The following is a 23,997-nucleotide window of genomic DNA, read 5'->3' on the forward strand; positions in this document are numbered from 1 at the left end:
CACCTTGAAGTGACCTGCAGTGGCTCTACGGCGCATGCGCACAGTCAGACTGCGCACCTCCCATTCTTTGCCCCAGTATGGTAACCCAACCCGTCTAAAATTAGCGGGGCTGCTCAGCAACCAGACAGCGGAATGTGAAGAGGTTATCTGCCTGTTCTGTGTCGTTTAGAAAGTCTGTTAGCCTACTTATGTCAAAATCACACATAAAACCACAAATTTTTATATACTGATATTCTATGAAAGTAATTCTGAAATTGAAAGTATATTCTTATGCATTACAAAAAAATACATAAATGAAAATGGGGGCGTTCACCAAAAAAAATAAAAATAAAATACAAATCGGAAATATATAACCCGCCCGGACGCCCGTGAAGGGTTAACTGAAAATGAAAGGGGACGTGCAAACGGTGCGTTATCAAAAGTCACCAGGTGGAACATCGATGTGTTGCTTACTCAAATGTGATTGGCCATTCACCGCATCGATGATTTTTAGTCCTGACCTCGTGTAATTGTGACGTCGGCTCCGAGACGGAGGCGGAGAAGAGCTACGTTTATTGCTGTATGCTCCGATTCATTCGACCCTTCCTGCGACCGGAGAGAAGTCGGGCAGCTAGTGTTTTCGGCGAGAAAAAAAAAACATGGCAGGCTACTTGAAGGTCCTCAGCTCTCTCACTAGGTCCGCGGCCACTCTATCCAAATCCCCCGCCGTTCTTGCTCCAGCTTCTTGCCAGAGTTTGCAACAGAGGAACTGTGAGTTTTCCACTTCCACAATTGTCTATAGATGTGTCAATATAAAGCCGCATTAACACCGGCTAATGCTTATCTGAGACGATGTGCTTTTAAATGTAAATCTCCTTTCACCCCTGCCACATACCTCATGCTTGTATCGATAAACGCCGGTAGCGGTTTCTGGCATATTTTCACGTGCAGCGGTAATCGCGCGCGGCCGCTCAGGCAGAAGTCGCGCTCCTTTGTTCGCTTATAAGATGTCTTAAAAAAAAGAGCATCATAAACGATATATTAGCTTAATTTAAACCATGCTGTTTAAGATGCTGTTTCTTAAATGCAAACCCTGTCTTCATAAAATCATTGCACGTTTGCACAATTTGACGGCGTCGTCAGAGAGTGTATTTTTGGCTCGTGAATCGCCCGGATGGGCTGCATGCAAGGACTGCGGAGTGACTTATGAAACCATACGCGCCGAAAATACTTATGCAAATGTATTATAATATGTAACCGAACAGCTTTGTGATTTAAAGTAATTCGGTAACCAGTTTTATGAGTGTTCATGTGGGGTTTTGTCTGTTTTGCTTGTTCTGCGGTATGAAATCATTTCAAGGTCAGCCGGCCTATTGACTGAGTGCAGATCATGGAAATTAGCATGTAAATAACCAAGCACTTCATCTGTTTTAAACATGATATTTGACTGCTACACCAAAGCACATTATTTTCACCCTAGTTTTATATGTCCTATTTGTTATGGGGGCTGCATTAATTTAAATGTCCTGTTTGATGCAGTAACTGAACTAACGTTTGGATTTACTGATAGATTGTAGCTTATCTTCTGAAACATGCCATTTTGGGGTGAAACAAAGGACAACTGAAGGGCAGAACTTTACGCACAACTGTGATTGAATTAGTGTCATGTCCTGACAGACACTAGCTGTCCTTCTGTGTTAGGTTGTCAGTTGTCATGGAGGATTGTCCAAATGTTGGTGGTTTACTTGTGTTGCCAACTGCTTTCAATTAAAAGTAGCTAAAACTGGTAGCTAAATGTCACTAGATGCCATGATAATGGCAAATTCACTGATCTATATGAAGATGGATATAGATCAGCGGGCAAGATAACTTAGGTAAGGTTTGTCCAAGAAGTTGCTATATTTGTCCCTGAACTTTTGAAAAAAGTCTCAAAAGAGGTGGGGAAGTAGCTAAATCTAGCTACAAAATCACTAAATTGGCATACACCAGCCCTCATGTTCTCCGGGTCACCTTTACACTACTCTGAATGGCTCAGACCTAATTAACACCAGTACTCCTGTATCACATCCAAATGTTTGCATGTGATGATAGAACCAACCTTTTGCACTTGAAGAATACCACATTAAAACATTCTTATTACCAAGTTTATTAGAAGGCGTGAGGCTTTGGCACTGAATGGTTCTGTTAATATGCCTAATTCTCTAAGGCGTTTTGGGTGATTATAGGTCTTTCATTGAGCTTCGATTATAGGTGAAGTGTGAGCCTCAGTTTATGCAATGCATAGCGGTCTTGTATCAAGAAGATGTCTTGTATTTCAGATTGGGTTTATTAACATCAGTTCAGGCACAATGCCAAGCACACTTGCATGTTCTCTCTCATTAAAGTCACAAGGTTGGATTTGACTTTTGCCAAGAGGTTTTATGGGTTGTAAGGAGAGCCTAGTAGCCCACAATACTCATTTATTTACCTCTGTGATTTTTTTTCTGAAGCTTAATAGATCTTATTGATGCCTGAATATATAATTTCTTACTAAAATGTGATATTAAATTTTTTGTAATTTTTTTTGCAGTATTGAGTATCTGAACATTGTTTTTTTTTGTCAACCCGGCTGGCTACCTGTTTTATATTTTTAGTCCCTCTGTGATACAGCATCTTCATAAAATGTCTAATTTAAGACACTTTCTCTCAGGGTCACTCTTGAGCTGCTTTTGTAGGTCGTCAGTAGGAAAGAGTTTAGGAATATTTGCCCAATTGATTTGTGAGGACTCCGTGTGAACATACTCACCTCATGGATTATTTTTTTTTACTACTGAGCAAGTGTGGAGCACAAGTGTAGAGTTACATTTGCAAATGTCCTTGACAACTGAAAATCAGAGGGTCATGTGGGAGGGATTTCTTGCTATATGATATGCTGACTACGTGCTTTGTGTAGAGGCTTAGGTACACGTGGGTTGACTTGGCCTTTTCCTTTAGTTTTAAAGTTTAAAAGGAATAGTTTGCAAACAGTTTTGTAAAGATAATTTATAGAAATATGGAGATAAATATAGAACTCTTAATAAGATTCAGAAATGTGTTGCAAGTAAATGTTGAATGGCAAATAAGTCGGAAGTAATTCATGAAAAGTTTGATTAAAAAAACAAAAAAAACTTCGGAATTCAAGTTAGTGCTGTTTTATTGACGTTTTTATCCTACATGTGGCACCAGCTGGATTCTAGTGAAGTGCCAGAGTATCATCCATTCTACAGAAGTGTAGGAGTAAAGTGGCAGTGTGCCATTTTATGCTCAATACATGTGAAGCATGTTATTTTATCACATTCAGTTGCCAGTAAGAATAACTCAAGGCCACTGGATTGTAGATCACATGATCTTGTTCATCATTCTTTGCAGCTTCTATTTCCCATTGGAAGACATCTCAGAGGAAACGTGAGCTATCTGTAGTCCATCATGGCATGTTAGTTCATGCTGCAGCTCAGCATAAATGTATTGTTCATGGGAGGATCATTCGCTGTGCAGATGGCTGTAGTGTTGTTGGAAACAGGGCATTGAAGTAGAGCCCTGCGCGGGACTGGTTTATTAAACCCGCACCTGCCCGCTCACGCTGAATTTCTGACCAGGACCGCCCGCTCCCGCAACCTGCTAGTTCCCCGCCCGCGCCCGCGGACTTTCTCTCAGAGCTTGTGAAAAATGTTCAGAAATACTCAAACTAAATAAGTTAACATCCAGAATAACAGGCTTTAAACATGATTGCGTTTAAATAAGATGAAGTAATGCTAAACCAAAGCACAACACGTGACAAAAAACATTGAGTATTTTTTATTACCGTTATAAAAAATTAACCGTTAAAACAAAACTATGGGAACCTCCGTTTCAAAACGTATAGGCTACTGATACACACATGCAACAAACGATTAATTAAACGATTATCAAACAATTTAACTCCTAACAGACAGTTTACCTGTAAGTATAGGCTAAATAAGCCAAATATGAAATAACTTTAACTTATTAAATAAATAAACACACAGAACTTAGAAAATAGGCTAGATATAATTTAAATTAAATACAAAACGAAATAAATAAAATAAATAGAATGCCTCAAGAATTCTCACAGATTTCACATTCAAAATAGCTTGCTTAACAGGCTATTGCAAAAAGGAAATAGCCTAAATAAATAGGCCTACTAAAAAAAATATTTAAAAAATAAAGTAGCCTACTTAAACTAATGTGATCACTGGGCCTTACATTGCTTACTCATGTCCGTTATAAAGGAACACTTTTGCACATTTATCGCAACTAACGAAGTTTAATTCTTAACCATTTTGTTCTGTGACAATTGAAAATTGTTTCCAGATGTCTGACTTGCCTTGCTTTGCTTTTGTCATGTAAACAGCCGCTTTAATTTTCTTCTCAACTTCATGTGTTAACTCCATTTTTATTGCACACCAAATCCCACCGATTCCCACGGGTCTCCCGCAAAATTTTCTTACCGCCCACTCCCGCCCGCAGCAAAGGTAAAACCGCCCGCTCCCGCAAGATTTGCGTCCCGCGGGACCCCAAACCCAATGCAGCCCTCTACATTGAAGCATTCTTACATAATCCTGCCCATACACTCCTCCTCCCCCTTTAGCACCCTGTTCCAGCGCTTACGGCTAGTGAGAGGATTATTTTCCCCAGGATTCCCTGTTTATGTAATTTCTGTTTACGAACCCAGTCAGGTTTCAAGCGAAAGGCCTTACCCATAATGCACTTTTGGTTGACACAGCTGTGATGAGCAGTAACTCTATCTGAAAGATGTTTTTTTCTGGCCCTTCTGTAGCTTAGTGGTGGTGTTTGGGTGGATGATAACTGATGCAATTGAATATGATTGAAATGTTCAAAAGGTCTGAACTTTGACTTGATGGATGTGACCTGTGGCTGCTAAAATAGATTGAAGATGTAGTTTATAGAGTGTTACATCAGTGAAGTATGGTAAATGTGTTACTCACAATGCTTATAAAGGTGATTATGCCATGCTTTATTGGCAGCCTTTTGTCTTTTATGAACTCTTTCACTGTTTTTGACAGCATTGGCAAAATATAAATACAAATATAGGCTATTTGTCAAAGCATTTGACTTTCTGCAGACACGTTAATAAGTAGAAATTTTGTTTAAATAGCATCTAGACTTACATTATACCTTGCAGACTTAGGCTACATTGCATTGCATTGTGAAAAGCCTGTGTCAAGGTCAAGCACACTTCTGAATGGTTGGTGTAAGTTTCATAAAGCACGTTAGAATAGTAGACATCACTTTATAATGGTTTGTGGAATTTTCTCATGACAGTTTATATTTTTATGTAATTTCGGATAGGCAAGTGTCAGTTAGTGGTGGCACTTTTGATTTAAAGCATTTCATTTTTCTTTCTCTGTCAGTCACTACCGAAGGTGCGACACGCACCGCGACAATGTCAGTGACACTAGACGCAGTCCATTGACATGTCACAGGTTTTAGTGACACATGCCACTGAAACCGGAAGTGTCACTGAGCATAGTGCATGTGCCAATGGCATCTGTGCGTCAGATGTCATGTCACTTAATGTTAAAACTGCCTCTCAGCTACATTAAAAACTGAGGTTCCGCTAGTTGTGGTTTTGTTTTAACGGTTAATGCTTTATAATGCTAATAAAAAATTTTTTCACAAGCTCTGAGAGAAAGTCTGCGGTAGTGGACACAAACATTGCGGGCGTGGGCAGGAGCGGAACACGCAGGTTATGGGAGCGGGCGGTCCTGGTCAGAAATTCAGCGAGAGCAGGCTGGTGCGGTTTTAAGAAAACAGTCCTGTGCAGGGCTCTATTTTCATGTTTAAACTACTGTTCAAAAGTTTGGGGTTGGTAGTTTTTAAAGTTTTTGAAAGAAGTCTCTTATACTCACAGAGTCTGTATTTATTTGATACAAACAAAAACAAAAAAACAGTTAAACTGTAATGTTGAGAAATATTATTTAAAATTAGCTTTACTATTTTAATATATTATAAGAAGTATGAACATTATAAGAAGAATGTATTATCAGTGTCATGATCCTTCAGAAATCAGTCTAATATACTGATTTGGTGCTCAAGAATGGTTTCTTTTACTGTTAAAAACAGTTGTGATGCATACTGTTTTGTGGAAATGATGTGAATGAATTCTATGAAGAATAGAAAGTTCAAAAGAACAGCATTTATTTAAAACAGAAAATGTTTGTCATGTTTGATCTATTTAATGCAACCTTGCTGAATAAGTGTTCGAAATCTTACTGATACCAAACCTTTGAACGGTAGTGTATGATGTGGTCAGATGATAATCTTAAAAATAGCCTTGAATTACAAAAGTGGTTTAGCCAAGATTATAGATTATAGATAAGAGTATAGAGAACAATGTAGCACAATGTAATTTCACTGTTTTATGTATGCCTATGATCATGCACAGAGACATTGTTAAAAAGATGATGCATGCAATAAACAACAATTTTTTTCTTTTTTTTTTTTTATGAAAGAATATCTGTAGACCCAGATATAATTTTGGTACAAATAGATGGCTACAGTGGCATAGAGCAGGTGTTAATTTTTATCTGTCTGTGATTATTATGCACTTTATATGTGTAGTTTACACACAAGCTCTTCAATCTGGAATACTGATATTTAGCAGCATAAAAGTTGTCAGTGTCAGCATAAAATGTCATTTTATTGGTAGTGACATTCATGAATGTTTTTGTGCATCCAGAACTCAGAACGCCTACTAGCGACCGTTCAGTAGTGGTTGGTGGTGTGAATGGGGCTTTATATGTCTTTATTATTCTCCTTGAGGATCCACTAATTTCCGGTTGTCTCACGAGTGGGAAGAAACAATCCCTTATTCAGGCCTGAACAAAAATCGGGCTGATCGAAAGATTGTTTTTGTTTTATTTGACAGATGCCGATAAACGTATCAAGGTGGCAAAGCCGGTGGTGGAGATGGACGGAGATGAGATGACCAGGATCATCTGGGAGTTCATCAAAGAAAAGGTGCTTAAACGCAAAGCTTGTGAGCGAGTGAGAGAACGAGGGGGAGGGAAGCAGTGTCTGTCTAGTCTATTTTTAAAACAGTGACACACACACACACTCACCAAGAGGAACAGAATGCGGGAGGGAAAGATGTAGAGGGCAAAGGAAAGAGAGAAACAGGAGAGTGAGAGGCCTAGACAGGCACAGACAGAACGAAAATTGGGTTAGATGAGTAGAAAGACAAAAGGAGATGGAAATTGGAAAGTGAATGTGACAGCATCTCTTGGGAGAATTAAATAGACGAGGAGAGAGTGGAGGAGTGATTGGCGTGTTACGCAGATCTCCTTTTCTAAAAGACAGTGTGATAGGTTCACTGGAAGAGTGTTTACGCGTGAAGACCGGGAGATTACGGCCGCATAACGCAGGGGCAGGGCCAGTGTTGATGTCATTCTCACTGACTGGCCGTCTGCTTCCTGAGAGAGACGGCAGATGGTGGTGGTGACGTTCAACAAGCTGAAATTATTCTGCCAATTCTGTGGAGAATCAGAATAGGATCATTATTTATTGCCAGAAAAACAATGCCATTAATCCAGAGATTATTATAACTATGGTGTTTAGGCTTAATCAGAATTGGAATGATCTCTCGTGGTGTAATTTATAGGGGGAGTGTGAAATTTCTGCATCAAACTGAATATTAAGATGCGGTAGGAGCAAGTATTTTTGAAAAATTACATCACCCTTTTAGGATGAAATAAAATCACCAAATGACTTGCTTTACTGTATTTAATCTGTATTTTTTGAGAATGACTCTGTTTACACCTTTAACACAAAATTGTTGTGTGCAGCTCATTCTGACTAATGTGGATGTGGAGCTGAAGTACTTCGACCTGGGTCTTCCTTACCGTGACCAGACTGATGACCAAGTCACAATCGACTCTGCTTTAGCTACCCAGAAATACAATGTTGCTGTGAAATGCGCCACCATTACACCTGACGAAGCTAGGGTCGAAGGTAGAGCACACCTCAGCAACGCTTTTACTTGATATTTGCTCTAATGACAGATCGATGTATTGGTCATGCTGTACAATTTGCCCATTTTGACATTATCAGCATCAGCTGATAACTGATCTAGATTGTATCAGTTTTATATATATATATATATATATATATATATATATTACACGTTGTGTTAATCTTTGTCATGAATTACACATGACAGAGTTCAAGCTGAAGAAAATGTGGAAGAGCCCTAACGGAACCATCAGGAACATTCTGGGCGGCACTGTCTTCCGTGAGCCAATCATCTGCAAGAACATTCCCAGACTTGTTCCCGGCTGGACACAGCCCATAACCATTGGCAGACATGCCCACGGTGACCAGGTCTGCTTTTTTGGATGATCTGGGTGGTCTTAATTTTTATTTTTTTTTCCAGTGTGTTCTTATTCCCACTGAACTGCAATCTTCTTGTTGATTTACAGTACAAAGCAACAGACTTTGTTGTGAGCCAACCAGGCAAATTCAAAATGGTCTTCTCTCCAGCCGATGGAAGCAAAGCCAAGGAGTGGGAGGTGTTCGATTTCCCTGGTGGTGGCTGTGGAATGGGAATGTATAATACTGACGAGGTCAGTGCACATATGCATATAATGTTTTTTTTGTTGTTGTTTTTTTTGACAACTGAAGGAGCATCAAGGTATCATAAACAATCTGTGAAAAGAACAATAACTCTTTTCTTATAATTGGTGCCCACATTCATGCAAAACATTTGAAAGATAAAATTTTAAAAGTATACAGTGGTGGCCAAAATTATTAGGACCTATTGAAGAGAGAACAACCGCACACTCACTTAAGCATAGACTATTTTATTAACCAACGTTTCGGCTAGTAGCCTTTTTCAAGTTATAATTTCACTAATTTTTCAAGGTGAAATTATGAAGGTGATAGTATACCTCGAAAAAGGCTACTAGCCGAAACATTGGTTAATAAAATGCTTAAGTGAGTGTGCGGTTGTTCCCTCTTCATTAGGTCTTAATTTTTTCCTACAACCTGCACCTCTATAGGTGTGCGTTTGCTTTGCCTTCCTCACAGCCAAAATTATTAGAACACTAGTATTTTCACCAGCTAAAAATGGTTTTAAGTCAGTTACTTCTGTTTTGCTGTAGTGTGTCAGTAGGAAATATCAGTTTACATTTCCAAAAATTCATTTTGCCATTATTTGCAATAATCCAGTGAGATTTTTGTTTGCTTCACACAGAGATTGAGCTCATCATCATCCAGTCTGTCTGGAATGACATGAAGAAAAACAACAAATTGAGACAGACTAAATACAGAAGAACTGTGAAATGTCTCTAAGATGCTTCAAGAAACCTATCTGCAAAACTACCTGAAGAACTATGTGCAAGTGCACCTAGGGCAAAAGCTGCTTTAAACGCAAAGGATGTTACAACAAATGTTGATTCAGTTTAGTTAATTGATAAAGAAAATTCATTTAGGACTATTTTTGACAGCATCCTCATTTTACAGCATTTTTACACGAGTGCCTAAAACTTTTAACAGTACTGTAGCTTTGAAGGTAGGTTTCTTGAAGCATCTTGGAGACGTTGCCACAGTCCAAAATGAATGCCACAGTTCAAATGAATGTTTGGAAATGTAAACCTATTTCCTACTGACACACTACAGCAAAAGATAGAAATAACTGACATTTTTTAGCTGATGAAAATACTAGTGTTCTAATAATTTTGGCCACCTCTGTACATTCCTACACAAGTTATAAAAAAAGCATATATCTAAAGTAGATGAATTGTAGGGGTCAGTGATTTTTTTTTTTTTTTAACATTTCAGCAATGAATAATTAAATTGATCAGAATGAATGAACAGTGAGGACTTGTATAATGTAATGTAAAGAATTATTTTGACATTTCTATTCGGCAAAGAATCCTGAAAAAAAAAAAAATATCACACTTTTTTGTTTACCAAAAAAAATATATATCATTAAGAGGCACAACAATTATCGACACTGAAGTTTCTTGAGCACCAAATCAGCTTGTTAGATTTTCAGAATGATCATGTGACACTTAAAACTGGAGTAATGGCTGCTGAAAATGTAGCTTGTTTTTTTTTTACATTGAAATTTAAACATCTTTCCTGTAGCTCAAATAGTAGAGCATGGCGCTAGCAACGCCAAGGTCATGGGTTCGTTTCCCAGGGAAAGCAAGAGCTGATAAAATGTAAAAACTGTAACTTGAATGCAATGTAAGTCGCTTTGGATAAAAGCGTCTGCTAAATGCATAAATGTAAATTTTAAATCACACTATCAAATAAATGCAATCTTTGTAAGCATAAGTATAAAGTAATGAACTTAAAGTTTTTATTTTAATTTTTTTACTACTTGATCAGTTAGAAATCATCATAAGTGACTTGTAAAGACAGAAATTCATTGGGACCTCTGACTTTCGCACTTCCTGAATTACAGCATCCAGTTGAAGTGTTCATTGTGAATCCAAATGTGAACTTAAATCAGCATATCTCTTGGGACCATCTTAATTTCCACTGAAATAAAAAATTGGCAAACAGATTTATATAAAAAAAAAAAAAAAAAAAAGAGCTTATACTCTGGTGGTGATCTATCTTGAAGGTGTAAAAATAACACTTTAAATTAGAGACATTTTTAGACTGTCTCATGTATTCTGAGTTTGTATAATTAAGGCCTTTTGACTCAAATTCTGTTATGTTCTGCACTTACACCTCCACATGGATGAAGTCTAGATAATAGATGACCTCCCTCTGCTCGTGTACCTGCAGTGAACCCTGATGCCCTGAGGTCTTTGTAGTCAGGGGAATGGTCTGTTTGGCTTTACAACAGATGAGGTGTCTGCCTTCAGGCTGCTCCAGAGGTGGTGCTGCTAGTGGCCTCTTTTTTTTTTTTTTTTTTTTTTCCTCAAAAGAGATTGACAATGAAGTGTCTGTTCATTGTAGGCCACAAAATTATTTTTTTTACACCATTTCCACTTCACATTTGAAGTGAGTGATTTTTGCTCACCCTTTGGAACCACACAGCCAGCGTTTCCTAGTTGAATTCCCCATTGTGAAAGTGGAACATCTATTTTCCTTGTGTGACATTCTGTCTTTCGTCTCTTTCTAACAGTCCATCACTGGCTTCGCTCATAGCTGCTTCCAGTACGCCATTCAGAAGAAATGGCCTCTCTACATGAGCACTAAGAACACCATCCTGAAGGCTTACGATGGCAGATTCAAGGACATTTTCCAGGATATCTTTGAGAAGTGAGAAGCATTGGATTTATCAGTGTCTTTGGCACACTTGTTATTTACACACTTCCACCGTGTGTTTTCTATGAGCGTTTGTTGCTGTGTAATTATGAGATTAGCGCTTTGAGATGCTGTCACAATACTGACATGTGAAGCTGTATTTTTCTTCTAAAGTAATTTCAATGCAAAATACTGAACCGACTTTTTTGTATTCCATGGATAGAAACTACAAGTCAGAGTTTGACAAGCTGAAGATCTGGTATGAGCACAGGCTCATTGATGACATGGTGGCTCAGGTGCTCAAGTCATCAGGCGCCTTTGTGTGGGCCTGCAAGAACTACGATGGAGATGTACAGTCTGACATCCTTGCTCAGGGTAAATAGCATAGAAAAAGATCTATTCAAAAGATTGCCAGCCTGTTTCATATTGCACCCATGTTCATCCAATTGGAACTGTTTTATAGCAGTTTTTGGTTTTAGCACTTCAAGTCATATATTTTTAAGTCGTCATCATGCTTTAGTTTAGACTGTTTATGGTCTAAACCAATTGCTACCAGTTTTTAAAGGCACATGGTGCCCATGAAGCATAAGGGAGGATATTTGAAATAATTTTATACCTGATTAAAGGATGTTGAATATTGTCTGCAGGTTTCGGTTCTCTGGGGTTGATGGCCTCTGTGCTGGTGTGTCCTGATGGAAAGACCATTGAGGCCGAGGCCGCTCACGGCACAGTAACCAGGCATTATCGGGAGCACCAGAAGGTTTGTTTATTTCGGTTTATTTATTTAGCTGTGCATGATATCCTGCATACCAATTTAGATTTGAGACAGAAAATTGAAAATAGTTTTGTTTCATTTATTTTGTTTAATTCATTATTTAACGTAATAATGCAAAAACATAAATAAAATAATAATTGAAAAATAAATAAAATAAAGCAAAGAGGAGGTTCCACAACTGGATTTTTAGATGCCTTGTGCCATCTTGTGGTGAGAGGACAAAATGACAGCAGCATTTGAACATTTAACTTAAGTAAAAAAAAATTAAAAGGGCATATGTGCCCCTGAGTTAATATATAATGTTTATGGAACACTTTTTATTGTTGCTGTGTTTCAGAATTCAGAAATATAAATTTATAATTAATTTATTTACTATAAATATTTCAAACACATTTTATTTGATGCCAATATTGATTGATATTACGAAATGTTTCTTGAGCGCCAAACCAGCATGTTAGAATGATTTCTGAAGGATCATGTGACACTCAGGAATGGAGTAATTGCTGCTGAAAATTCAGCTTTCAAAGTAGATTTTTTTTTTTTAAATGTAGTAATTTCAAAATATCAGTTTTTAATGTTTTTGTGACGAAGCAAATGCAGCCATTGTATAATGTTTATTGTAGTAATTATTATTGTACAGTGTACTGTAATTATAATATTTAGTAATTTTTTTTTTTTATAGGTATGTATTTTGTAATTGGGTGCAAATACCAGTTTTTTTACTATGCAGTTGCATATGAAATGTCTGCAATGTAGTGCTTGAACTTGCGGCCAAAATAATTATTGTAATTGATTTTTAACTTTATTACAAAGGGAAGGCCAACTAGCACTAACCCCATTGCCAGTATCTTTGCTTGGACCAAGGGACTGGAACACCGTGGCAAACTTGATGGAAACCCAGACCTGATCAAGTAAGCTCATTCATTACTGCCAGTCATCTGTACTGTATGATTAGGATAGGGGAGTTTTATTTCAATGCAGCAGCATTTCTATCATATCGGTAATGTATAAACGGAAGTGTAACTGTTAATCGTTGTCCATTGCTATGCAGGTTCTCTCAGACTCTAGAACGGGTGTGTGTGGAGACTGTGGAGAGTGGTGTGATGACCAAGGATCTGGCTGGCTGCATTCACGGTCTTGCCAAGTAAGTCAGCAAATAATTCAGACTCTGAGCATATAAAAAATGATCCAAGTTTAATGTCTTTGACCTCCATTAAAGGACTAGCCCTAATGATAAAATTGCTGACATCAGTTGTTAAGGTTTTCTTTAGCTAATGTCTCTATCGTCATTAACAATTGACGTTGTGTGATCACAGCTGTAAGCTCAACGAGCATTACGTCAACACCACAGACTTCCTGGATGCCATCAAGATAAACCTGGACAAGGCTCTGGGCAAATGAAGGACAACGGGCCCGGACACCACAGAGAGTGTCTGTCTTTTTGTACCTCATTTTTAACTTAAAGGTCATGAATACAACAATGTATGAAGGGAGGAGTAATAAAAACATAGTGATGTTCCTAGCTGTTCTGTTAGCAAATCCCGCTGATGGGTGATCCCGTCTCTTCCTGCACCTCCAGGGGTCTATTTTTGTAAGATGAAGTACTGTATGTCAAATACTGTATAAAACCACAAGAGAAAAAGGAAGTTCAAGGGCCACACGAGAGACCCTCTAATAAATCTCTGCCACCTGGATCCCTGTTCTTGTGGGGTTTGTCACAGTATACACACACTCACACTCCACGTTTAAAGGTAAATAAATGTATTAATTTATAATAATGTCCATAGCACAACGTTTAACATTTATCAATTTCATATTCACATCAGTGTGCAACAAAAGAATTGAAAGCTTATACAAAACTAAAACTCCTGCCTAGCTTAGAGCGAACAGCCCAAAATGCAAGGACACAACTATTTAAAACAATAAAAATGCACCAAATGTTGTTACACATTAACATTTTGAGTTGCCTAGCTAGATGGAGAATACATGGTGAATTTCCCCAATCATTCTCTGCTGGGTCTCGAGCCCTGTCACATGTCGGCAGACTGTCGTTCATCACTCCTGAGCTCTGCGCGGGAATGATGGATGAGACACTCTCTTGCACGCACAAGGGCAGTTCATATTTTTGTCCAGTGTTTTTAGAGCATCCTCGTCAAAATTCAACCAGTATTGGTGACTTTGTGAAAGATGCAGTGCACGTTACAAGGTTTTATGTCCAAGGAGATTAAATTGGATGAGGTTTAGAATAAGGTCATTTAAGCCACACCAAAAACAATTATGCTAGAAGATTATCACATTTTAAAAGAGAAATGAATTTAGCCCACATAGTTAGCTAGTACGCAGTACACAGAAGAACAGACTGCAAACTAAGACATTTCAGAGATTTACGAAGATTAAATATTTAACAGTTTTTTGGCTGACGCATGGCTTTGTGAAATATTGAACGCTTTAAAGGGACAAATCTTGGTTTGTATTATTACATTCATCAAAACAAGATGGAAAAAAAAAAAATTTGAAGATTCGTGTATTTTAGAGAAGATGGACCAAACAATGTACTTGGGTAAATAATGCAGTTATGCTCAAATTGAACTAAACCCATGGCTTAGCTTGTATATTTTAACTTGAAATAAAATCCGTCCATCTGGAACACTGGCAAAGTATTTACACTTATGAATGCCAAGAACATTGAACAATAAATACTATTTGCAATAAAGTAAAAAAAAAAAAAAAAGAGAGATCCAGAAGGCTATACAGTGATCAAATGCCATGGTCTGGCCCATCATTATTTCCAAAGAGAAAAAAAAAAAAAACCAGGCACTGGAAAAACTGTCCCACAAACTCAATCCACTGTGAGCTACAAACTGCATATGCTCATTGAAAACCACACACACTGCTGAAAAGGAATCTTAACAAGTCACAGTATGCTTAAAAACTTAATACTGGGAAAGTTAACATGTAATGAGAACTATTTGTTATTTGTCAGCTTTGGTTAAGTCCTATAAAGTGGTATCTAACTTGCTGGACAGTAAGACCACCAACAAGATTGAAGGGATAGTTCACTTGAAAACGAACATTGTCAACATTTACTCACCCTTGTGTTGTTCCTGTATGAATGTCTTTATTCGGTTTAACAAAAAAAATGAAGAATCTTGGTAACCAAACAGTTGCTGGTAGCCATTGACTTTCATGGGTTACCAGCAACAGTTTGGCTATCAACATGAAGGTGAGTAAATGACTAAATATTCATTTTTTGGTGAACTATCCCATGCCTTGCAGCAGTCATGTCTGTGTTTTAAAGAGCTGTGGATTGTCTGTATAGATTAAGTGCCTTCTTACATCTATGCATATTGTTTCACTGCACCATTGCATGTAACTTATAAATGATATCCTTCTTAAGAACTGCACTGTGATGGGCAAAAGTGGAACATTTGTTTAAAAAAAAAAAAAAAATAGCACCTACACACACAGTCCTTTATTCTTCAGGATGGTCTCTAATGTGAAATGATATTGGTAAAATGAAGCTTCAGTCTGCTATCACTTTTGTTTCACAGAGCCACAATGGCTTCCAGTGCACATCCACTTCATGATGGCTATTTCCTCACTGGCTCATGTCAGAGCCAAGAGTACTACACAAATGACCATTACAGTCTTTTTCACTCCCCCGTAAACCACATTTTAGTGTCTCAGTCAGCTTTTTAAGTTGTGTTGTAGCGAGACGCAACCTTAGTGTAGTTGTAGTAGCTAATTTTGGCGAGTTTTGCCAAATCTTGTGCGTTGTTGCTGGCTAGATTCTCCCTCTCACTGTAATCAAAGCTCTCTTCCTCGTAATCTTCCTGACCCTCCGCATCAGGCAGGGCATCTGAGGAAGAAAATGGAGACACACAAATATAAGCCTGGCTAATAGCATAATTAGCTTTCACTTTTTGGTTTTTCAGTATATATGCAACGTGAATTCAGGGGGTTATACTTTATACCAAGACTTCATAATTTTGTAAAATGAAATCATAGACAAAAATCTTTGAATCAGTCAAACGTATCACAAGTCTTGGTATTTTTCTTTACACTTGGAAGATACACTGTGCACACCAAAAGCACAATTATTTTTTGCGAATAGATTACTAAAAAAAAAAAAAAAAAAAAAAAAGTTAATACAAAGACGCAAATAGATGAGAATTCAGGCTTGGTGATGCGTTTGCTGCAAACGAGCGATATTTGCCTCAAGTTAAAAAATGTCAACTCGAGTGGAAAATTAGCACGATGCGTTTTCATGTAAGCCAATCAGCGAAGAGCTTATTGACATGTCTGATTGTATCAGAAATTTTTTATTATTATTATCATTTTGTGTGTGTGTGTGACACTAAAAACATCCCACAAATAATCTAGAGCGAGTAACGCGACACAAATATTCACTTCGCTTTTGGTGCACACACCATCAGACTAGCAAACATTTACTAGCATCAAATTTTACTTCCACCTTATAAGGCCACAGAGAGGTGGAGTCAAACAGTTCTATAAACCTCTAGGCTATACCCGTCTTGACATTTCTAATTTTCTATAACATTGAGAACAGCAAGAGTCACAAGTAAGTATAATCTGAGGTCAAATTTGCATATTGTTACCTTGTCCTTCAGTTGAGGTGTCCAGGATTCCATGTTTCACCTTCATGTGTCGACTCAAGTTGCCTTTCAAATTGAACTTGCTGGTGCAGTAAGGACACTTGAAGGGTTTGCTACCGGCATGAAGGTGCATGTGACCCAGCAGGTTGTACATTCTGTTGAAGGACTTCCCGCACACCTACAGATACCAATTCAGGAACTGTTAGGGGACTATTATGCACAGCTATATCAGGCAGAAAAATACAGACTGTCTGGAGGACTCCAGTAGGGTTATATTGACATGGAAGATTTCTTCGTACCCACCTTGCACTTAAAAGGTTTCACAGGCAAGTGGACAATCATGTGCGTTTTAAGTGTCTGCTTCTGAACAAAGGTCTTGAAGCAGACGTGGCACTGGAAAGGGCGCACACTAGTGTGAATCAGCATATGTCGCTTCAGGTTGGCAGAGAGAGTGAACTCACGAGAACACACGTCACATTTGTATTCCTTCATACCCTGAGAGAGAAAGACAACAGCAATATATTTAGAGATGATTCCATTGCGACCATCACTTTAAAAGTAACTTTTGTAATTAGCGGTAGAGTTTTTTTGTATTTTTTTCGTTTTTGAGAGCGGGTGGAAAAATGATTTATCGCTGGCATCAGCTGAATGAGAAAAAGTGGTTAGTTGTCATAAGCGCAGCTGAATCCATCAGTAGGGTGCCTGTCTTGCTTGCTCACTAGAATCCATAATACAGAGCAACAAATTCACACACACACTTTATTCACTGTTGTTATCGCAATGCTGCAGGGTAAATAGATTTGTGTATGCAGTGTAGTACGAGCTCTGATGCTCCACCAAGCTAAAACATTAACAAATGATGAGGGTTAAACATTCTCTCGCCTTAACAATTTGACTATTCAATGAACACTTCTACTGTATCCAGGGAATACTGCCATCCTAACACACACGGAAACACTCTTTCCATTTAAGAATGTGCTAAGAAGAACTACAATGAATCTACACAACATGGCCATAAGTGAGCGGGCTACCCCTTGTGTTTGGACCCTTAATTTCAGTGAGGACAGTTCTAGAGAATTGTGCGCCAACTTCCAACTTTAGGGAAGGCCCCATTGTTAAATGAATAAACACACGGTGGGGTCAATAAATGAATGGTTTGATGTGGAAAAACTTGACTTGACTGGCCTTCACAAAAATCAGACCTGAACCCCAATAAAATCTGTTGAGATAACTTGGAATGGCAACTTTGACTGGGAAACATCACCTAAGATGCCTGACCTGCTTGTGTCTGAATGGGATCAAATCCCTGTATGTGTTCCCACATCTAGTAGAAAGCTAGGGATGACCAACTCCCAATTATAAAGCACATACAGATGCAATGATCAGGTATCCACTAACTTTTGTTTGTGTAGTTTACCCCACTACCTGTAAACATCCAGTGTTCTCATTTAGGAGCGACACTCATCAACTCTAATAGCAAAAAATCTAACAACAGAGCCCAAACTAGACAACCGTTGATGTAAATCCTGAAGAAATGACTAACTGCCGATGTGTTTTTTGTTTCGAACCCTGCTGACCTGTGACACATTCTGTTTACTGACACTGCAGTCATGATGAGATGAATCATACTCGTGGAGAGTGAGAAATGAAAGGAGGAAATATCAGCTTGTGAGACACACTTCACTGCACAAAGCACACACAAAACAAAAAAGCTCTACACAAGTGCAAGGGACAGGGAAACGGGACGAGTTAATGGCAGGGTAGGAGGCGGATTGGATGGCTGGAAGGGTCTAACAGAGACGGCTCCATTTACATAGAAACTTATTGTGGCAATACCAGAGACACAACTGGAGATGACACATTAACCTACAGCTTTATGGGAACATGTAGTGGTGAGAAAATGTAGGTGGGGTTTGGATCTCAAAGTCACTGGGGAGTAATTTCTAATAGGATGGTTGTGGGAAGATTACGAAAACTAATGAGGTTTAAGTACCTTGTGTTCGAGGGCCTGCTGTGTCAGTACCTTGTGTGTAAGCATGTGTTGCTTCAGGTGGTGGATCTGGACGAATTCCATGCCGCACTCTGAGCAGACATAGGGCCGTACATTCTGGTGCTTCATCAGATGGTTCTGGAGCTGGCTACGGTAGGCGAAGGACTTGTGACATTCGGTGCACTGAAAGGTCGTCGGGCCCTGGTGGCTGACCTGGTGGCGCTTGAGGTGGGCGTGAGTGGGGAACTCCATGCCGCACTGCGTGCAAACATGACAGTGACCGCTCTCGTGTTTGGTCTCATGAGTACGTAGCTCACTAGGGTAAGCAAATCCTCGGCCGCAGAAGCGGCAGCTGTAAGGCTTGACGTCGCTATGCTGCAACATGTGCCGTTTAAGGTGACTAGTCTGGGTAAAGGCCTTCTTGCAGACGGTGCACTTGTGTGGCCGCGTCCCCTGGTGCGTTAGCAGATGCGTCTGAAGATGGCTGGGCTGCTTGAAGAGCTTTCCACAATGCAGACACTCATGTGGTTTGATGCCATTGTGACCAAGGATGTGCGTAACCAAGTTGTACTTCGAAGTGTAGGACTTCTCGCACATGCGGCACTTCCAGCGTTTAAGGCCTTCTCCCACATCCACACAGTAGGATTCATCGATTTGCACGTTAATATCTAGCCTGTCGATCTGCATCCGTCTACCCAAGGAGTTCTCACCCTCCGTCCACATCATGGCCTGGCCACCCTCCTCATAGTCTCCTGGCAGGCCCATCTCAGCAGCCTCATATGCTGTCACACTGGATTCATAGTAGCGCCTCATTGCTGGGCTCACATCCTCCTCTGTGGTTTTAAGGTTCAGTGCTCTCTCCTCCACTTCCTGTTCCTCCTCCTTTCCCCGTCCTCCCTCAGAGGACTCCACCAATGCTTTTCCATACCCCAAAGGGCTTTGGTGGGCTTGTGTCTGAGTGTCAGAGTCAACCTGTTGGATGGCTGGCTCCCTCGAGGGCTCAGGGTAGCCTTTGTTACACTGCTCTTCTTTCATTGGCACTCTTTGAGGTGCTAGGTCCAACACTTCTGGCTCATTGTCAGGTTGCTGGGGATTCGAGAGATAACATGGGCTAGAGAACTCCGGCCTCTCTCCTTTCACCTGATGTGGTGTGTTCGGAGACCTCTCCGTGGATTCCTCTAGTGCTCCTTTACTCAAGGGCCTCTTGGTCCTCCCACGGGGTCCTGGACGCCTGCGTTCTGCCCCGAAGAGCCCTTCTGGCCTCCTGTTCTCCCCGTGAGGCTCGGATAGATAATCTCCATTGGCTCCAATTAGCTGATCTGCATATTCATACTCCATGGATTCTGCAGGAGGAACAGGGCCTTCACGTCCCTCTCCCGTGTAGAAACCGTTTGGGGCAATTGTGGCTCCGAAGATTTCGTTCTGTGATATGAGTCCCAGCACAGCAGCCTGGGCCAGGGACAGGACCACCACTGGGTCAGTCTGAGTGCTGACGTCCACTGCATGCTCCCTCACTTTAGAATAGCAGTGAACCAGAGGAACTTCCTGCTCTTCCTGTCAACGGACAAAACAACAGGTTTTAGCAATACTTCATAAAATCTGAATAAGTGTAGAGTAATTCTGCCATTGCAAGTGTCAATACAATACAGTCGTAGCAACAAAGTCTGGCTAAGGCTGTCATGGCAACAGTGTCACTACTATAGCAATGAAGTCAGTGCAATAGCGTCACATGAGTGTCAGAACAATTGAGTTAACTGATGCGGGGCAACAAATAAGAGCGGTTTAAACAGTTTGTGGATTTGCTTTAGAAATAAAAAAACAAAACAACTATTTCTGGCAACACGGCAACAGTGTTTTTCAAAAATTGTTGCTTTACCGGACCTTCTTAGTCAAACAGTGAACATTCTCATTAAAAAAATGTATATATAATTTTTCTAATTTTCACAGCAGTAAGCAAGAGACATAGTCTGACAACGCCTTGCCTCTGTGTCCACCAGAGATAGCTTTAGATAGAAGAGATAAGACAGATCTGTTCGAGCGCCATACTTCCTTCCTTCACAGTCTTTAAATGAATACGAAGCACAGAGTGTCTGGGTCCGAGCGGGAAGTCTACATCCGTGGACTATCCACAGCATTTCCTGCGAGGTCAAGCACTGCCACTGCTGACTATGAAAAGGTTGGACAGTGAAGTTTAAGCAGTACCAGCAAGTCTAGTCAATTTGTGGACTTCACACATTGGCTGAAGCCAACATAATCAGTTAGATACAGCACCTATGAGAAAAACTGTTCTTTGAGGCTGATGATTATGTTACATACGTATGGATTAATTAAGGGGAACTTGGTTGAACTCTTAGCTCAGGTCCCTTTACCACGCCTCAGAATGCTCAAATCACTTTCATGAACACACAAGTAAATGTGTGTGTTTTCAGAAAGTCGTTAACACACATTATCACCTCTAACAAGCTGGTACCTTGATTTGTTCTTGAAAAAAAGAAAGCTACACAATACGGATTTAAGATTAAGAAAAACAACCATACACAAGGGAAAGAGGGAGTGAGCGACTGACAGCTGTAAAAAAGAGAGACAGACAAGCAGAGACAGGGGAAAGAAAAAGAGAAGTGGGTGGGGGCAGAGAGAGAGGGAGCGAGAAATGAGAAGGGGAACCTGGATGCCCTGATAACCATGTCATTTATAATTACTGCTTTTAAAGCAGTCAGACAGAGGGAGGGAGAAACTGACAGGAGAAAAAGAGTGAGTGAGTGAGAGAAAAAGGGTGAGTGAGGAAGCAAGTGAAAGAAGAAAAAGAGAGGAACGGGGGAACTGGGGGATGAGAGATAGACTGAGTGACTGAGTGAGGGAGGGGAGTGAGGAAAGAAAGATAAAGAGAGATAAAGAAAGAGTGAGAGGAAAAGAAGAGGGGAGGGAGGGGTGGTGGGGGAGGAGAGACCGAAAGAAACTGAGTGAGTGAGAGAGAGCACAACAGAGAGATAAAGAGAGAGGGAGGGGTTGTGGGGAGTGAAAGACTGAAACTAAGAAGGAGACAGAAACAGAGAAAAAAGAAGAGGGTGAGAAATGAGAAAGAAGAAGGGAGAGAATAGGAAAGAAAAGGAGTGTTAAGACAGAAAGACAAATGAAAAAGCCAGTCGGGCAAGATAGCAGCCGTGCCTGTATGAGAAGAGCTGAAGTGAATATAAAAATAGATAAAAAACAAAACAAAAAAACCCACAAACACTAGCTAGTGTAAAGACCAGCACAGAATGAACCTGTGTGTGTGCGCGAGTCTGAGAGATAGAAAACAGGAGAAACACTGCATTGGAGGCAGAGGGACTACATGAGGCTAGACTGAAAAAGACAGAAATGTTAAAGTATAAATTTCACTCTTGCGGTATTCTCTGAGAGAGAAAAAAGTTATTTCATTTCCCCAATTCAAAGTTGCAAACTTTAACAAAGCAATTAACCAACAGTTCAAAGTCAATATATCATCACAAGCCGCTTCATGCAGCATGTATGTTTGGGTTGAGCACTCACCACATTACTCCTGGTGTGATGTTTGAGATGTTTCAGGGACCTCATCCTTCAAGAGAAGTAAGAGGAGCAAAAAACACCAGCTCCTATTTATAGCTGCGAGAGGAAAAGGGGGCGGAGCCAAGCTCATCCTCCTCCTACTGTTGTTGTTATCAGAACTGACTGTGCCTGCCTCTCTCACACACATACACAAACCTATTTCTTCCATTCTCTTTCTTTCCTTCTTTCCGTCTCTCTGCCCTCCCTTCCTCACACTCCCCCATCTCTTTCTCCTTTCTTTCGCTCTCTCTCTCGCGCGCATTCACTATCTCCCTTTCTCACGCACATACGGCGTGACCCTTCAACAAACATATTTCGCTCGTACTAACAAAAGCTCACTTCTCAACACATCTTCGCTTTAGAGATGATCGCAAACATGTTTCATGCCGCACACACACACACATGTTGGTTTTTGTGGTTTATGGGGACTCTCCATAGGCGTAATGGTTTTTATACTGAACAAACTGTGTGTGCTATTGCCCTACACCAACCCTACACCTAAACTTAGCCCTCACAGGAGACTTTGTGTAGTTTTAGATTTTCAAAAAAACACCATTTAGTATGTTTTTTAAGCCTTTTGAATTACGGGGACATAGGCAGTGTCCTCATAAACCACCTTCATATTGTAATACCTCTGTCATACCCATGTCATTATACAAATTTGTGTCCTCATAAACCACATAAACATGCACACACACACACACACACACACACACACACTGAGTGAGCTCTAATCACCGGCGCACTGGGGGTGTGTCTGTCGGTGTCAGACAGACAGTGAGTGAGATATGCTGAAATGTTTCCCTGGAGGAGTTCTACAGGTCTGTTTATTTGCGCATCTCAAATAATTAAGCCGCAAGACGCCGTGCAATGTCTGAGAGCCAGTGCGCACAAAAAAAAAAAAGAGTGACAAAAGAAAGAAAAGGAGAAAGAAAAGCAGTTTGGAAAGAGAGGGAGGGAGTGAGACAGACATGGGGGAGAGAGAGAATAAGAGGAAGAGGGAGGGGGACTGAGACAGAGAGGTATAGAGTGAAAAGGGAAGGGGGTGAATGGGAGAGAAATGGAAAGAGAGAGAGCAACAGAGAGAGAGAAAAGAGGTGGGGGAGGGCGAGAGAAGAAGAGAATGCAGCAAAAAGGAGGAAGAGAGGAACTGGGGAGGGAGAGCAAAGCATAAGAAAAGATGAGGTCAAAGAAAAGAGAGAAAGAAAGAAAGAGAGAAGAGGGAGGGAGAGCGCTCGAGCGGGGGGTGGGGACTGAAAGAGAGATAGAAAGAGAGAACGCAGTGAAAGAGAGCGTTTCAGCAGCCTGAGAGAGAGATAGTGAGAAAAAAAGAAAAAGGGGGATGGTGGAGTGTGAAAATAAAAAAAGAGGAGTCCATCAGCAAGAGAAAAAGAGGGGGAGCGGAAGAGTGAAGGGGGGGGGGGGGGGGGGAGAGTAAAAGGGAAAAACAGCAAGGAAAGATATTAACTATTAAAGTTCCGGTTTTCTTTCCGTCAGGAGCATGTGATAGGCTACCTGCCCGCTCCGTTGCCGGGTGTGTGCTGAGGTGTTCCCGCTCATCCTCATTATGGAAAAGGTATAGGATTAGTCTAACACTTCCCGTGAGCTTATTAACACTGGGATATAGGCTGGCCGTCCCACAAAAGAGCCTCTATTATGGAATGGAACACACCTGAGTGAAGGACTGTGCTGTATACCATCAGTGTGTGAGAAGAGTGGAGGACATTTTTCATCAGTGAGCAGGAAAGGGCAATCCATGAAAGAGAGAGAAAATCAAGCATTGTAGGAGAGTCAGTATATGTGCGTCTGAGTGA

At 40.2% G+C, this 23,997-nt stretch overlaps 2 protein-coding genes across 3 annotated transcripts; one reads left to right on the plus strand and one right to left on the minus strand.

The window, feature by feature from the left end:
- The first annotated feature begins 378 nt into the window (after positions 1–378).
- LOC306888560 (isocitrate dehydrogenase [NADP], mitochondrial-like) lies at positions 379–13,706 on the plus strand. Its single transcript, XM_079446938.1, has 11 exons — positions 379–750; positions 6,905–6,996; positions 7,821–7,986; positions 8,195–8,355; positions 8,454–8,597; positions 11,117–11,253; positions 11,462–11,613; positions 11,886–11,998; positions 12,827–12,924; positions 13,065–13,157; positions 13,330–13,706. Exons 1-11 carry the CDS (start codon positions 639–641, stop codon positions 13,412–13,414), a joined length of 1,353 nt encoding a protein of 450 aa, XP_079303064.1. The 5' UTR covers positions 379–638; the 3' UTR covers positions 13,415–13,706.
- On the minus strand, positions 13,192–22,206 carry znf710a (zinc finger protein 710a). 2 transcript variants are annotated; one of them, XM_079446937.1, is made up of 5 exons: positions 22,148–22,206; positions 18,653–20,173; positions 16,933–17,124; positions 16,633–16,807; positions 13,192–15,872 (listed from the first exon to the last, which is right to left on the minus strand). In XM_079446937.1, exons 1-5 carry the CDS (start codon positions 22,190–22,192, stop codon positions 15,709–15,711), a joined length of 2,097 nt encoding a protein of 698 aa, XP_079303063.1. In that variant the 5' UTR covers positions 22,193–22,206; the 3' UTR covers positions 13,192–15,708. The 2 variants fall into 2 exon arrangements, with proteins under 2 accessions (XP_079303063.1, XP_079303062.1); XM_079446936.1 differs by having other exon boundaries at positions 13,697–15,872; positions 18,623–20,173.
- Positions 22,207–23,997: the final 1,791 nt, after the last annotated feature.

The sequence above is a fragment of the Barbus barbus genome (assembly GCF_936440315.1).
Source record: "Barbus barbus genome assembly, chromosome: 22".
Lineage (NCBI taxonomy): Eukaryota > Metazoa > Chordata > Actinopteri > Cypriniformes > Cyprinidae > Barbus > Barbus barbus.